The 17,743-nt window shown below is 42.7% G+C and overlaps 1 protein-coding gene across 1 annotated transcript in view; it reads left to right on the forward strand.

Annotated features, from left to right (window-relative positions):
* The window catches only part of CST7 (cystatin F), a 226,901-nt gene that overhangs the window by 78,442 nt on the left and 130,716 nt on the right, over positions 1-17,743 (forward strand). The window contains exon 2 of the mRNA XM_078646982.1: positions 16,816-16,982. Within this exon, the coding sequence (XP_078503108.1) occupies positions 16,816-16,982 (167 nt within the window). The remainder of the gene's footprint in view (positions 1-16,815; positions 16,983-17,743) is intronic.

Raw genomic sequence — 17,743 nt, forward strand, 5'->3', positions numbered from 1 at the left:
CACGCATGGCTCTTGTTAAATTACTATTAAAGTCGTCTGAAATGAACATCCCATGGAATTGGTGAGTTTTTTGTAAGGTTTTTATCAAATTTAATATTGTTAATAGTTTTTTAACTTTTGTAGCCTTGTCTGGATGGATGTATATGTTTATGATCAGTAACTTCCATCCTAATCTGTCTTTACATGCATTGTTTTCTAATTTGATGACTTGTATCTAATTCACCCCTGGATCGAGTGATTCTGTTTTCCAGTTTAGGTCGTTTGTTATAAAAGTAGATAATCCTCCCCTTGGGTGTCCATACTTTGCGATTTTCTCCGCCATTACGTGATGTTCCTCATATCCCATGATTTGTCTCGGGATTTCGTTCCATGTTTCCTGAAGAAGTATTATTTTGAATTTGCTCAGAAAGGCTATTGTCTCTTGATCTTGAATCATTTCTTTAAACCCATTAACGTTCCACGAGCACATTTTTATTGTCCTCTCTGCTTTCTGGCCTACCTTGATATTTTGCTTTTGCTTGTTTCGGACGAGGTTACTTCCATCAGGATCGATGCGAGTTTAGAGCTGGTGCTATCGAAGACCAATCTTCGTCTTCTTTCGACCCATGGTTCACTTGTTTTATTTTTGTGCTGTTCGACTGTTGTTGCGTGATTGTTTTGTTTCTTGCCCCCATTACGATTGAGTGCGTTTTTTCGGTTGTGTTCTTGGATTGGGAAGCCGTATTGTTTAATAAAGGGAATGGATACTTTATTGGCGTTGGGAGCTCTAATGTTATTCCCCATCCTGCAAAGTAAGTTCTTGTCGAGAAAATGAGCTCTACTATATCTTTTGATGCCCACGTGGTGCTGCTTATTTCCTCTTCTTTCTCTTTATGTATTTGGACAAATTCTACTGATATGAGGTCACTTGTTGTTGTTCCCCTTAATTTAGGTATCTCTCCAAACAATCTCAATATATTCCCCCCGATTCAGCGTGTCCTGTTTTCCTCTTGTTTGGAATTCCGGCCTAAATAGTAGTTTACAGCCTGTTTCTGTGGATGCCGTTTGGAAATTCTGTTTTTGGTAGACTTCTCTTTTTCCCTCTATTTGATCCACTCGGATATATGGTATTTGTCGGTATTGTCGTTCCATTGTTATTTCTGGTCGACTGGGCCCTAGTAATGTCACCACTTTTTGGAGTTCCATTAATTCTCGCTCTGCTGGTGCATTGCTTGTGTTTAGCCCCTCCTTATGTTGTAAAGTTCCATGTGAAGCATTACATGTTCTTCCTTTTTTCCCTGCCGTTATGGTTAGACGTGTCTTTGTTTCCCTGACTTGATCTACTTGTATTTTTTGGCTCTGTTCTTTTTCTATTATGTTCGGACTGTGTGACTCCTTTCCTCCTATTAGCCATTTTGAACAATTTTGTGCCGATAGTTCATGCTGGGGCTTTTGTATTAATGCGTTTACCTGTACTTTTTGTTGTTCTGTGGCCTGACCGTGATCTATTTTTGCTATCTCATCTACTTTATTTGTTATTTTATTCAGTGTAATTATATCAGCTTTTTCCTCGGCCTTTAGTTTTCCTTGTGAAATTAATGTTATTTCATTCTGCCTTAAACATTTTGATTGCTCTTCAACTTCTTCTATATTTATCTCTTGGTTACTGACTTCTTTAGCAACCTTTTCTTTAACCCGTTCATATGGGTTCTTTTTCTTTTTTCGTTCGAAAATGGCAAAGATTTGTTTTTCTTGCTTGATTTTAATGGCATTTTTCCTTGCCTTCCTTGCCCGTTTACGCTGACTTTTGGTTAGGGGTTCTATTGTGCCCGATGATCCCAATGCTTGATTTTCATCTTGTCCTCTCTCAGTTGATTCACTCTCTTCTGATCCATTTAGGGTTTTTTCCTTTTTGACGGGGGAAATAGTTCTATTTTGTTTTCCGATTTTTATACCCTCGCCATTGGAATTTTCACCTTGGGTATTTTTTGAGTGTGTTACAGCTAGTATTTCTCTCAAAATGTCTGGTAATGATGCCAATTTGTCTATTATTTCACCACAGACACAATTTTTTTCCGTTAACTTGGCTTTCCATTGGTTTTCTTCCTCCATTTCTTTTGTGAGATGCACCGAGATTTTATCCAATTTAGAATTTATTCCCACTATGTGTGTTGGAATTAAGTTCATCAAATCCACCTGAACATCGAGTTTATTTGATTGAAAATGTAAAGCGTTGATCGCTTGTTGTAAGCTTATTAATAAAGCGTCGCCCCAGAGCGCGGACTGTGCTTCAGTTTGTTGCGTCCGGGCCCCTGTGGTTGAGTCGAAACTACCTGTGGAAGAGATAGTTATTGGCGAGTCTTCTTTTGACCCCTCTTTTACTTCATCAGACTCCTGAATTTTATTGTTCAACTGTCTGATGTGGCTTGATGTAAGTTTTTTTGGGGCGAATGTAGTTTGCTGTTTCTCTCCATTTATTTCCAAATTTTCAGATTCTTTCACTTCTGCATGGCTACATCGCTCCAATTCCGCTTCCTTATGTGTGTTATCTTCGTGCATTTTCCGAAGTTCTGCTTCTTCAAAGATTGAGAAAGATTTAGACCAGTCTATTTTTTGTATACTTCTCTGTGATTTTATTTGGGACCCTGATTGACTTTGGTCGATAGGTATTAAACTGTTTTCGTTGCCCTCGATGGGTGTTTTGTTTGGTGTAGACATGGCTTGGCAAATAGGTACATGAATTTGTGCCGTAGTTTTTACCAACCAATTTTTTATTGTTGATTTGTCTTAGACTGGGTACCCAAACTTAATTCTGATTCATTTCTCTTTTTACGTTTTTTGCTTGATGAAGTTAAATATAGTGGTTTTATAGGGCTTTGTAGGGTTTTTGCTTCTTCACTTATGGTGTGAATTGCTGCCATTTGGTCTTTTAAAAAGTGAAATTTGTGCTTAAATTTTTCCTCCCTAAACTTAAAAGGCTCTGCCATGGGGACTGGTATCAGATCTGTTTGTTCTTTGCTGAGCAACTCGTCTGACTTATTTTTGTTTCTTTGTTTGTTTGTTTCCTTTGCCGCCAACCTTCTTTTGATTTTCTGTATTGGTGTTTGTCGGATTTTTCCCGACCACATAATCCTATTTCTGCTGGCCTGTTTAAGGGGTATTTTGGATCTTACTTTATTTTTCGAAGTATGGTTGTGTCTGGTTATCCCTCTGTTTTAGACTGTTTCTGTTTCCTTCTGAGGGCTCAGGTGGTTTACCGCACAGTGTGCATTTTCACTCCGACTTTTGATTTGTTCTGGTCCGCTCTGGATTGCTGATTTACTGATTTACTGGTTAGCAAGCGGCGTTGTTATCACAGCGCGGTTCACCGCGCTCACGCCTGCGTGCATGTGATACAGTTTACCCCTGCAAGACTTCCCTGAGTTCCCTGTGTTCAAAACTCACTCGTTACGTAGGATGATATTGCCCCCCTGATCATGCCACACGACTACTTGCCACTTGTAATCACCCTCACATTTACCCTCACGCTTACGCTAGCGCTCCCAAACCTCCCAAGCCTGTCTGCCCCTTGGGGTGGTACAGCTGCCGTCAGGGAGAGAGCGGGAGCGGAAGGAAAGTGCTGGGCAGTGTGTCCATTATAGTGGCTACTCTTGATAGAAACGAGTAAAACAGGATCAACTGTGTCAGAGGCTGCTATTTCCAAGGCACTGCAGCTCTAATATTTCCTGATGTAGGGTTCTGTGTGCCTGCAGGATATTCAGCAGGATATTTATCGGGTGGGAGTCGTTTATAGAAATCTTTGGGAGTTTATGCTCATCTGTTAGTTTTACCGATGTACAGGGCTTCGGGCAGGGGTTGGGAATCTACTATAGCAAAATTCCCACAAATCACCCCCCTCCTCTAACTCGACTCCTTAGTCCGTGTTCCCCTCTGCTCCGCCCCCTTTCTCTTTTTCTTTAAGTATTTTCTATTCCCAGGAGAAAAGGGAGCTTGGTACTCACAAATCCTGCATCTTGATTCAAACTCGCCCTTTCTGCTCCACCTCCTCACTGCGATTCCAAGAGGTTCTGGGAGCTACCACCGCTCCGAATCTCCTCAAAACTCTTCTGGTTCACATTAGCCGGCTTCGAGCCTCAGCTCAGTGTTTCTTTCTCTTTTTAGTCACAGACCACCGCCCGACTGGCTGGATACTTCACTCGGGCTCTCTCACACCGCTCAGCTGTGCTTAGGCTCACGCAGAAGGTCGGGATCGGGCTGCCGGCGTCTCCTGCACGACTCCCGAATTTTACGGATTGAGCCCAGTTTTTCCCCTCCTACGCGGGTCTCTCGCTGCAGCTCCAGCTCCTGCGGCTCCTGTGGTTCCGGCCGCGGCTCCGGCGGTTTTCTCTCTTTAACCCTCTCGGTTATTTCTGAAGGCTCTCGGCTTTTCTGCGACTTCTCTGGCTTCTGTGGGAAGCCGCCACCGCCGCTACAGCAACTCCTCGCTGCTCTGCTTGCTCAGTTTGCTCAGTCTGCTCTCTAGCGCCACCGGCACACAGTCAACGCTGCTGCTTGCAGAATCATCTCAACTCAAAACTTTCTGGTCAGGCCGGAAGAAGGGGCCTCTCTTCCGGCTGCTTCAATCCAAGGCCCTATTCGAGTTTCAGAGGTTTTGGAAGAGGCTTCCAAGCTTCCAACCCTTCCCAATTCTACCCGCAGAGAGGGAGAGGTCCACGCAACAGAGGGTTCATATCACGTGGAATCTCCAACAATAACAACTTTCAGAGTGAGTACCCTACCCCCCTCTTCTTTCTTCTTCCCCTCAAAAGTGGGAGGCAGACTCAAATTTTTCTATCACAATTGGAGTCTAATCACTTAACACCCGTGGGTATTAAATACTGTTGAAGGTTTCTTTATAGATATCCTAGAAACTCCTACACAAACATCTCACCTGAAAGACATACAACTTACCAAAGAACAACAAAAAACAATAGAGGAGAACCTATCCTCTTTGCTTCAAAAAAGGGGTAATAATAGAAGTACTGTTTTGGATTCCATGAGATTTGTAAGTACACTCTTCCTTGTTCAAAAAAAGGACAAGGGATAGAGACCGCTAATAAACCTCAGGGAACTAAACAAATATCTTGTTTACAGACATTTCAAGATGGAGGGCATCTATCTCTTGAGGGATTTGTTACTAGAAGGAGACTGGTTAGTCAAACTAGATTTAAAGGATGCATACTTTACCATCCCAATGGCCAAAGTTCATCAACCCTTCCTTCAATTTATCTGGAACAACCATCTGTTTCAAATTCAGGCCCTGTCCTTCGGACTTTCTTCTGCCCCTTGTTGTTTTACCAAGGTCATGAGGACAATCGCATCACTCATAAGAGAAAGAGGCATTCCACTAATTATATACCTGGAAGACATTCTCATCATGTCCCAACACCACACATAAATAATCCATGACCTCAAGACAGTTATGGATCTCATAGAGAGCTTAGGGTTCATTATAAACAAAGAAAAATCGATACAGACTCCCTCCAGAACCCTGGAGCTCTTGGGTTCACCGTAGATACAACAAAATGCCTTCTTTTACTACCCTCAATGAAAATTTCCACAATCTGAAAGGAAATAAGGTTTGTTCTGAAACAAGAAAGCCTAACTCCTTAGGGAACTAGCCAGACTCCTGGGCCTCCTTTCTTCATCCATCCAAGCCATCTTCCCGGGTCCTCTGAATTACTGGGCTCTTCAAAGGGTGAAGGCAAGAGCTCTAAGAGCTGGCCTTTGATACTGGGATCGGATAACCCTTAGTCAGGATGCTAAATCAGAACTGTCTTGGTGGCTAGAGAATTTTAATGCCGGGAATGGCAATGCCTTTTTTGGGTCCACACCAGAATTTATCCCGGAATCAGACTCCAGTCTTCATGGTTGGGGAGCTTGCCTTCTCGATCAGAACATAGGCGGAGTTTGGTCGCAAGCAGAGAGTTCCCATCACGTAAACTACCTGGAACTAACTGCCAGTTTATACGCTCTGATGAGTTTCAGATATTCCCTTCAATGGAGGTCAGTCATTCTGAAGATGGATAATTTGTCAGCAGTGGCATATATAAATCGTTTAGGTGGGACAAATTCAGCACGTCTGTCGAACCTGGCAAGTAAACTTTGGATGTTTTGCCTGGAGCACAAGATCGCTCCCAAAGCAAAATACCTCCCAGGGAAGATAAATGAATGAGGATAAATGGAACAGAGATTCCTTATAGATCACAGCAATGGAAACTCAACCCAGTTGTCTTCAGGGCTCTCAACCAAGTTTGGGGCCCCTTAGAAGTAGACCTGTTCGCGAGCAGACTAACTTTCCAAATAGAGAAGTACTTCAGTTGGATGCGAGACTGCAGTAAAGTAAGAGCAGTGCTCTTGCAGTAAATGCCTTTCTCCAATGCTGGAAAGAAATCCAAGCATATGCTTTTCCACCTTTCGCCATGATTCAGAGAGTCCTACAGAAGGTGAGCCAAGATCAATGCTCTCTAGTATTAGTAACCCCCTGTTGGCTATCTTAGGCGTGGTTTCCCACGACGCTGGAATTGGCATGCAACATTCCCTTTTTAATTCCAGCTGAGAGGGAGCTCCTAACAGACGCAGATGGAAGAGATCCCCCCTAGTACAGGCCGGGATTTTGAACATTCTAACCTGGAAAGTGTCAGGAAATCCAATGAAGTGTCTGGATTTTCGACAAAAGCTGCAACTCTCCTCTGCGAGACTTGGGCCTATGGCACGCACTATATGTATCTAGAGAAAATGGGTACATTGGTGCCTGGAGAGGAACCTGGATTCCATGGAGGCTCCTATTGTTCACATAGTTAACTTCCTCGTAAAACAGTTTGAAAGTGGTCTCAGCTATAGAACGATTAACTGTTTATAAATCCGCTATCTCTGCAGGACACGCTTTAGTCAATGGAAAAATGGTAGGTAAGAATGTCATAGTTTTCAGAGTCTCAGACTAAGAAGACCCCCTAAACCTAAATATGAGTCACTGTGGGACGTTAAATTAATGTTAGACCTATACTGCATTTGGCCTGATAACAGACTTTTAGATAGGAAAAGCCTATCCATTAAACTCACACCATTGTTGTGCCTAATCTCATGCCAATGTCATCAAAGCTCTTGAAGTCACTAAAATATCTTACAATATGTTTGGTGTTAAATTTGAGATAATTAAAAGAACTAAACCGATGTCCGATTCAATATTTTATCCGCGTTTTGATTTATGCCCCAAACTCTGTGTTGTTGATTGCATGAAAGAATAAGGCTTGAGAATGAATGGTCTCGTGCTCATGGTGTGAATCAATTACTCATTTCCTTCGTCAAACTTATCAAAGCTATATCTTCTGCTTTTATAGCCAGATGGGTCAAATCTGTTATGAATTTAGCCGGCATTGACTTAGAAAAAACCCAAGCACACTCCCTTAGAGAGGCGCTATGACCAGTAAATCCTTTTGGTCTGGAGGTAAGTTAGATGACATCCTCAAGGCGGCCGACTGGTCTAATGCAAAGACATTTGCACAACATCATTGCAAACCAATCGAACATATGTCTGATGTAGTCTTACAAAGAGACCAACATGCATAATGGTAGCCTCCGGTCTTGTAATGAAATGGCGATTCTCCTATTACCATGACAAGAGAATCTGGATTTCATTAAAGACACGGAGGCCAACATTAACCCACCCGTTCCCTCCCACGGGTGATTAAGTTCAATTCTGTTTCTTAGACAGTATATTTTCTTAGCAGTGTATCTTTAAATTGTTTATTTAAATAACTTTTTGATATTTAAAATTGTATTGTTTGTCTCTCAAGTACTTCATTTCAGGTAACTCTTCATAATTGACTCACCATCCGGTTTCACCTTCGTGAATCTTCATTGATTTTTGGTTCCTTTTGGTTTTATAGAAGAAGAGCAAGAATTAATATTTTAGAAAGAAGAAGAAAATGTTGAACTATTTCCTATTTCTCCACATTTAAAAGAGGCAGACTGTTCTGTGCTCATGCTTATTGTATGGTCTTAATGCTTTCAAGTGGCTGCTTGGAGTTACATTAAAAGAAATATGCATTATGTTAGCCTCCGTGTCTTTAATGAAATACAGATTCTCTTGTCATGGTAATAGGAGACACGCAAGTTAATAAGGTAAGGCCGGGCCGGGACAGCGTCACTTTCATCGCCATAGGAGAGATCATGAGAGATGCAACAATGTCAGAGTTAGGACTGAAGTCCCAACCAAACAGTACAAGACGGAAACAGTGCATTTAACCTACGATGGAAGGGGGCTTCAAACGCCTTGTCCTTTCAGGCCTTGTATTCTCTTAAGTACTATGCCTTTACAAAGATACCATCACTGGTGAGAAATGCTGGCACAGTGTAAACGCCAGATAATGAGGTTGCTTAAGTCTTGTTTACACACAAAAGCAGGGCTCGCATTCTTTTTTTTCTTCTATTAAAAATATGAAATTGAGAAAGAAACCTTTTCCGTTAAAGAGATGTTCATTAATTACTTCTTGGTTTTGCGAGGCCCGAAATGCAAGCAGTGGTCTTTGTGTTTTTCTCTGAAGAAAGAGTCGCACGGATGTTTAGTCGCAAAGCATCATATCTCACTTGCTGTTAGACCACGGAAAGGGTTGGTGTGAACATGGCCAGCAGGAAGTCTACAAAGGGTTTAAAAAATAATAAAAAAAAGAGTTCAGCAGACTACGTTTTCAGTGCCCATAGCTACCAATCATTAATGAACTTGAAATTGGCGCTAAGCGAAATATGGAACACCCTGGGCCCGATTCACAAATTTACACCCGTACATTTCCCTTTTTAGATCGACACATAGGAGTTGAGGAGTACGCCTGGGATGATATAACAAAGGGACGACATAACAAAGGCACATTTGCCCGCATAAACGTACACAGCGAATCCTTATGCTTCTGCAAATGCTTTTTTCCCTTATATCCATGGAAAATGTACCTACCACTGCACCTCCAGAGCTGATGGACTCCCTGAATAGCCTAAAGGCCGGCCTGCCTGCCTGCTGCGAGTGAAGAGTTCTGCCTTGTCCAGCAGGAAGAGAAGCTGTCCAGGAGAAGAAACCAAGCATGCCCCGGGGCTTTGAAACATTCACAGGAAGTGGACTGCTGAGAGCCAGTTCGCAGTGACCTATGCTGAGGAGGATGCCCCTGGTCTCATACCTGGTTGTTCCTGGCGAGAGCCACTCTATGTAATCCCCGCTTCAGTCTGAATGGCGCTACACCTGCCTAATGGACCAGTTCGGGGCTCCAACTGCCATACAATGACATCAGCTGACCACAGCTGCAACTACCTAATCATTCCACTTCTATGTAACGATATTCACCCAAACAGAGCTACAACGTCCTGCCTCGTCCAATGAGGGTTGCAATTGCCATGCAACGGCATTGGCCCTCTCTGGGCTGACCATTCAGTGAAAAAATATTGCCCACATAGGACTGTCCCTGTGCTCCACGCATGTGGAGCTACACCTCATTAAATGACATTGGATAGTTCAAATTGAATTAAGTTGCCAGTGATTGAATTATATTTAATGGTTACCTTGGAACAGTCTGCAACCGTATCAAGTATCATTTAAGGTGAGAAGTGGTATCGAGCAATGACTGCTACTCTGGTGTCAGGGTTTCATTAAAAACACCAAGAAGGAAGGAATCCAGGGACGTTTTAAGGCATGGGCCAAGTGGGCTCAGGCCCAGGGGGCTCCATCATGTCGACCAGTGATGCAAATCTGCCTTCATTTTTGTGTGCAGTGATTCAAGATTAAGTTCCATCATATTTAAAAGTACCAAGGTTACTTGTATCTCAGGGTTGTGGCTGACCATTTGATTACAGTCTAAATGGGGCCTCCAGCATTGTTGTCAGTAAACATTAGGGCTTCACACTTATCCTAGTTCACCTTGTAGCCAGAGAGGCTGGGGAACTGGGAGATCAGGTCCACAGGGGTTTGTTGAGGGATACTGGAATGACCTCAGCATAGAGCGATATCTTATGTTCCCCTCTCAGTGTTGATATGGCATGTAAATCTGGGGAATAGCAATGGCTATAGGTTCTAGTGCAAGGATAAATAATAAGGGGGAGATGGGACATCCCTCCCTTGTGCCTCTAGGTCTGTAAAAAGGTGCAACGCTATAGCAATTAAGTGACCCTTGCCAATGGGTATGTGTATAGTCTGTGCATTCTCTTCGGGAGCACTGTGCACGCATGAGGTCTATGTGTAATCGCTCATTTTGGGGTGTAGGAGTATTCAGGGGTCCAACATAGAAAAGTATGTTGTAACGCTCTTCAGGACACCCCTGCCAGAGACATTGTGGCATAAAGAGTGGTCTGATTTGTCCATGTTGAGGTCTTGCACCATTTTGCAGTCCCCCAAGAGTAGCATTTTAGGCTATTTTAGAATTCTAACTATGCCTGCCATTGTGTTTCCTTTTGAGTGTGTTGGGGTATATATTAAGAACATCTGATCATGTAGGGAGGCTCTAATGAATACGTAATTGCCACGAGGGTCTTTCCAGAATGTATGGGTTTTCAATGGGTGATGTTTCACAATTAGAATAGCAGCCCCCACCCTTAAGATATCCTATGTTAAAGTGGGCTTCTCCTGATGTTCGTTTACTGGCATGGTATACTCTGCGTAGTTTCTGGCTTACTACCTCGGATAGGTGTGATTCTTGCAAAAGAGCAATCGAGCGGCAATGACCAGGTGTAATTAAGTTTTTATCTCATATGACATATTGGGTGATGCCATTGACATTCGATGGAACTACTGAGAAGCGCTGGCTCTGTGGCATTCTGTCCCAACCTGTGATGTCTAGGGAGAATGGGAAAAGATGTAGGTAGTTGGTGGAGCGTATGCCGAATGGCCAGCTGCTTGCGTGTGCGCTCCATGAGTGTGGCTCTAACTATTTCTGGTAGTTAAATGTTACAGTAGAAGGAGGTGGTAAGAGTCATGGATATAGAAATGTAGCTGTCTAAGTGAGTGTGCTTGTCTCCGAGGGAGTCGAGCATGGTCTGACCACAAGGAGTGTGTGTCTCCGAGGTACTGGAAGTCTACTTGTTTTGTGAGGACAATGTGGGCCAGGGGGTGCAGGAGTCGCTGTGAGGCCTGTGGTCGGTTCTAGGGGGTCCGGGTGGGTGCTCACTGAGTTGTGAGGGCATGGCCTTGCGGGATATCCAGGTGCTAGGAGTGTGTACGTGAATAGGAGCTATCCTGGGTGACAGAATAAAACTTGGAAAGAGGGTGGAGCGATTATCTGAGCACTTGCATGCATCGTGATGTATTCTGGAGCATTCCTACCTGTGTGAGGTCGTTTCAAGACACCTGGGTGGATGTAGCAGTACTGATTGTCCATGTGGTCTTTAGTGGGGATCGAGAATTGTCCCTTGCTAGGGGCTCCTTGTGGGTGTATCTGGACTTTGGGCCTCTGGACCTTTGCTTTATGACTTCCTCTAGTCGGAGCTGTTCTTTGGTGGAGTTGAGTGGTAAGTCGGTTAGGGGGTTTGAGCGTCATGACCCTGGGTTCATGTGTCAGCCCTAATGTCCATTCCAGTGGCCGAACTTGTCTTCAAGTACCCTTCCAATTGTCTGGGATCAGCAAATTCAGAGGTGTTATTGTTGTGGGTGATTACCATTAGTGTCGGGTCCAGAAGACCGCAGCAGATGACTAGGAGTTTAAGACAGGGTTGTACCTGTAAGAATCATGGTTTCTAGGGAAAAGTCCTGCAAGATGTAGATCTTATGGTCTTTGGTCTTATGGTCTTTGTTGAGAAACAGGCCTTTCCTTTTGGTCTCCAGGACTTGGGCTCCGGGCTGGTGGTGACTGAGAAAGTAGGCAATTAATTGTCACTATGCCTGTTATGCCCAGAGGTATTATTCTGTGAGCCCGCTGGAACTTAAGAGGCGGGTCAAAGGAAAGCTTTGTGACGGTTGGAATGAAGTTGGCAAGAATCCCCATTATATTATCTCCTTCCAGTCTTTTGAGCATGCCTGGCATCTGAAGGTTGTTGCAGTGCGTAGGGTCCCCCAGCTCATTGTTTTTCTTTTGGCGGTACCATTGATCTTGTTCCCAGTCCATAGAGACTGAAGAGCTTCGGCCAATCTGATCAAGTCTGGACTTTGCACTTAGCAATCTGTGGTTGAAAGAGATGTTTGGATATCCGCAGCTGTTTTGGATTTGTAACCGCTACCTCTGAGAGCTTTGTTCTGAGTCCAGCCAACTCTTTCAACATGATCTCTAGGGCTGTCTTGCTGGATATCGGTATCTTTGCCTTCTTTGCTCTGTTTCTCTGTCACCGCCTCTGTAAGGATTCTGGATAATTTCAACATTGCTAGAGGGTGTGGGGCGACAGCAGTTCCGAGCCACAGAATATTGTGCATAAGGGTTAATCCCTGTGCTCGCCTCCCATTGTTCTCATGGGCCTCTGTGGTTCAGCTTTCCCAAGGCCCTGCTTGAACTGGCTACCCAAGAATTGTAAGCCAAGACCATTCAAAGTTCCGCAGCAGGAGAGTGTAGCGCCCAAGAAGTAGAATGTTGGTGAACTTCTGGTATTTCTGGTTAACCAAAAAGAACAATTGATGGGCAGAATGCAATACATTGTCATACATTCACCACAGGACAGAGATCTGGGCCTAAATCCATCGTTTTTTTGCTCACCATGCCATTCCAGTGTGGACCCAGCCAGATGCAAATCAGTCTTGACTCTGATTGGGGGTGAATGTTTTGATTTGTTCTGCATTCCGTCCGTCAATTGTGTGTCTTTTGCTTTGTTTTGATTTCTGGTTAACCACTCTGTCTGCCTCTACCAAGCACAAAGTGGTGCAGGTTGTTTCAATGCCCAGTACGGGTGCACTTCTGATCGGGGGTCTAGCATTCCTTAGCCCTTGTTATCTCTGAGATGTGTCATGGGTGGGCAGAGTGTTATTTGCAGTGGTAGTCACATGGTTAGCAGTGAGCTGTGTTTGTTGATTTCCCCCCACATTGCTCACAGCTTATTGCCTCTGGATCCTTCTGCCTGGGATATGCTCAGGCCACGTTTCAGTGTGAGCTGTTTGTGCTCTTCTCCGGCACAGGAGGAAGGAATGTCATCGTCTGTGGTGCACATCCTGTGGTAGTCTGAAGCAGGAGCTAAATGTGCCACCCCGGGGTTAGCTCACTGGTCTCTCGGGAGAAGTCACTTGAAACGCCCTACAGTAAAGCCTGGCAACGCCCCTACCGCTTTGGTAGAATGGGGAGTTATTCTCTGCCAGATGAATTGTCAGGATAGTATCCTTTGGCGGCAAACGGTTTCCGGGTTGGTACCTTCACTCTGTGCCTTTTGGAACCCCACTGCTGGGTGAGGAGAAAGCCCAATAGCACAACCCTGGTGGCAGCTCCACTACAAAGCCACCATTGTGCTCAGGTGCCAAGCTCTGCCCAAGGTGTCCAGTCTTAAAGAAAGTCACAAAAATGTACTTCCTGGTGTATGTCTATGCACTGGTGCAAATGTACAACTTTCAGACATGTACTAAAGTGTACCGAAATATGTGAAACCATACTCCTAACAAGCAGATGTTCACACTCTTACCCTGAACTCCCTTTTCCCATCCTGGAAAATGTTTTACTCCTGCCCTTGTTAGGAGTAAATTTCCAAATGTGTCTCATGTGGGAAGAGATTGGAGGAGTTAGTGAATACTCTTAAATATGTTAGCTTGTGATTGTGCATGGAATGCCAGAGTATTCCTACCCTGGAACTACGGCTTGACACTTACTCTCAGCCCCTCTATGTAGATTGCAGAAACTTGGCAAAATCAGTGGCATAATCAATACCCTGATATAAGATGAGACCTAAAAAATCATAGAGGCACTGCAATAAAGAGAAAGCTGCAATAATGTGTCACCTAACTCTATAACACCAAAAACAAGTGGATTATTTTAGAGGACAAGTAGATTTCTGAAGCATCTCATTCTTTGGACAAGTAGATAATTTATAAAATCCCACACCCCTGATATATCCACTCACAGTCAGAATTCCATCCTGAAAATAGGTCAATGTGGAAAAATATTACTGTTAACCAGCTAGGAAAGCAGTTTTGTGAAAATTGCCATAAATTCATTTCTCAAATGCATTATGATGGACACACACCATAGCGGTAATGTTAATCAAATTAAAAACACCCTCCTGCAGAGGTGGGTAACCCTCATTAGCGTAATATGGCAGAGAAATTTTTAAATTTTCCTAAGTGTCATGAAATGTCCAAGTACTGGTAACGGAGAAGTCTGTCTGAGATGAAAAACACTTTCACCATGTCTCAGTTTTACATGGTGCATTATAGCTTTTAGGTCTGGCTTGAAAGCAGAGCTGCCAGACCATATGTGGTCAACAGAAAAATATAAGCCAGGATCGATACTAAGAAAGGGATTTGGGCCCAGATGTACGGAAATAGGAATACCGAATACCGATTACCTAATTGAGATTTTTTGAGAAAAGCAATTAGGAAATCGCTATTCACAATATAGGAAACTCTTTTTTGAGTTTCATTAGCCATTCGCAAATAGACTTACCTCATGAAAATTAATAAAGTGGGTCTCAATTTATGACCACTCTGATTCTCTGCCATCTAGGTTCCGCAGACCACCATGTCTGTGATTGCTTTTACATAAAGCAATCATGTGTTTTTAAGTGCAGCCCACTTTCCTTAAAGGAAAACAGGATGCATTTAGAAAAAAAAAAATGAAACCTTGAAATTTCATTTTTTTAAGAGTGGACAGTGGGCCCTTGGACCACTGCCTCCCCCTTCCCCCCCAAAAGTCAATTATTCTCAAAGGAGGAGTCCCTTGGGGACGGACCCCTTCCCATTTGAGAATGGGTTACCACCAACTTTCAATTGACAGTAAATTAAAAACAATTTGGGCCCACATTTCGGTCGCAAAATGTTTGTACATACCATTCCAATTCAATATTAGGAAGACATGCCCTCAATACGCACCATCCATAAACCGAATCACAAAACATTGAATCGCAAATTGGGCTTTGTACATCACAGAAAGCATTTTTTTGGATGCATACAGCCAAATTCGCAGAATTAGCCATTAATGAATGCAAAAATACTTCGTACATCTAGCCCATAGTTCAACCCACATGTTGATTTCCCTGAATACAACATTTGCTTAGGCAGAAGTTGACGGATGTATGACGTTACAACGCATACTTTTACAACGCATACCTTTAAAACGCATTTTTTACAACGCAACATCCATTACAACGCATTCCATTACAACGCATGCCATTACAACGAATATTTTTAAACTACCTTTACAACGCATTCCATTACACCGCATACTACCTTTACAACGCATAACATTACATTGCATGTTTGGTAAGTATTGGATAGTGTAGGGGTAAAAATTACTATTCTAACTCCAGGGGGTTCAACAGTAGGGTAAGTGTTGGATAGTGTAGGGGTAAAAATTACTATTCTAACTCCAGGGGGTGCAACAGTAGGGTAAGTGTTGGATGGTAATGGTATGCGTTGTAATGGTATGCGTTGTAATGGTATGCGTTGTAATGGTATGCGTTGTAATGACTGCATTGTAATGACATGCGTTGTAGTGTCATGCGTTGTAATGGTTGCGTTGTAAAGACATGCGTTGTAATGGATGTTGCGTTATAAAAGTTTTGTTGTATTGGTAGTGTGTTGTAAAAGTTGCGTTGTAAAGGTTGTTTCCCGAAGTTGACGGTTTCCACTGAAAGAGTGCTTTTATTACATTTTTCACTTGTGGGAACGCTTATGATATAGGCTTCTTTATTCTTTAAAGTTGTAAGACAGTAGGTCTGGTGTCATATCATATGCTGAATCGAATAGGCATTTAAAGATAAATTATTACTACACTGTGCTCTAGCATTTAGAGCGGTATTTTGTTAATTGGAATTTCACTGATTACCAAAGTAGGTTTTGGTGTTTTTTTTATTTCCTCTGACAATCCCTGGGGTAGAAGATTGTCACTGCGCTAACCATTCTGAGGAGGACTTATATTTTGTTTTTAAATTTTATGCATTTGCAATTTTGACACTGTATACCTGTCAGTTGCCTTGTGGGAAAGCTTATGCTCTATGTAGTGGGCCTGATTCAGTTATGGTGTTAAGCCATTAATAGACAGTAGGCCTCGCTGGTTCAATGGGAACAATTATATTCAGTGCCAGCAATAAGCTTTATATTGTGAAATGTTATTACAAAGACAGTATGGCTGATCTATTTCTTGTGAAAAGCATATGTTAAAGAAATATATTTTTAATGGTGGAATGTTATTACAGTGGACAGACCCTTGGGGTGAAGGTTTACAATGTACCACCATTTGTTAGACCCTTTTAAAAAGAGTTGGATAATGTTTTGACGACGGTAATATTGTTCATATTTGTAATATTAGAACTGTATGCTTGATGGTTGTGCATAAACTGGCAATCTAGTAGGTCTGAACAGCAGCAAGCTAATAGTGACAAACCAAAGACAAAGGCTGTTTTCAGTGGTGATATTACTGGTATGTTATGGATGTTTGGCCAGCATCTGACCTGGATCTACACGTACCACCACAGCAAAGCAAAGCCAAATCTACTAGTGGGCTCTATTCCCAATAGATGTTAATCAGGTTAGTGAAAGTATTGTATGTGAGCGTCTGCCAGCGCGAGCGTAGGACACCACAGTGTTTGGCAGAGCATTCATTACTTGTGTGGGATGTTTAATCCATGCAAACAGGAGCAGTTGTCTTGATTTTTATTGAATTTGTAACCAGAAAACGTTTTTTTCTGTCCTAATTGCAGTACTCTACATGCAGAAGCCAACAATTCAGCCTGGATTTCCAAGAAATGCTAGCACAGATGATCCTGCTGTTTTGAAAGCAGCCAGGTTCGCCATTTATGAATACAACAACAGAACAAATGATATCTTCTTATTCAAGGTTTCCGATATAAGAAAAGCATTGATCCAGGTAACTAAAATGTGTCTTTTAATTTCCTATACTTATGATACATGCGACAAACTCTCCTTTTATTTTTTTTTATTTTTTTTTTTTCTTTTTTTCTAGAGGTTCTCTATAAAGGCAATTTAGGTTTGAGAGAAGCACATAGTAAAGATGTAATATAATTTTGTACAGTGAGGCTAATGAATTCAACAGCTACTAAGAAGAGATATTAATGAACTGTGATGTCAGGTGGCCAAGATATTGCAGACATTGAGAAAAGTATGGGGCTTGATCATCTGTAAATGCTTAGACTTATGTGCTCATGGCAAGGGATGGATTATTGAATATGGTGTTACAAAAGAGCCAAGCCAGGGTGCATGCGCATAGCCCCACCCCCCTTGATAACCAATGCCATCCTCCTACCATACCTCCCACCTTCACAAGGAGTCACAGAGCTGCCAAGACTTTCAGCCTGGAATTCACACTACTGATCTATCCCTCAGAAGAAACAGACCCTGCAGGCAGGGACCTTGCATCTGAGCTATGCCCAGGCTACACACACTTTCAGGTGCTGGATTCAGGCTACTGAGCAATCCCTCAGATGAAACAGAACGAACTGGCTAAGAATTCAGGCAGCAGGAGTATCCCACTGGTTACACTTACTCGCAGCCTCCGAATTCAGACTACTAAGCCAGTCTTTATGTGAAACAGATACATACATCTTTAGGCCTTACAGTAGGGTTATTACACTTATTACACATGCTCATAGGCTCTGAGTTCATACTTAC

This window comes from Lissotriton helveticus, chromosome 6 (genome assembly GCF_964261635.1).
Source record: "Lissotriton helveticus chromosome 6, aLisHel1.1, whole genome shotgun sequence".
Lineage (NCBI taxonomy): Eukaryota > Metazoa > Chordata > Amphibia > Caudata > Salamandridae > Lissotriton > Lissotriton helveticus.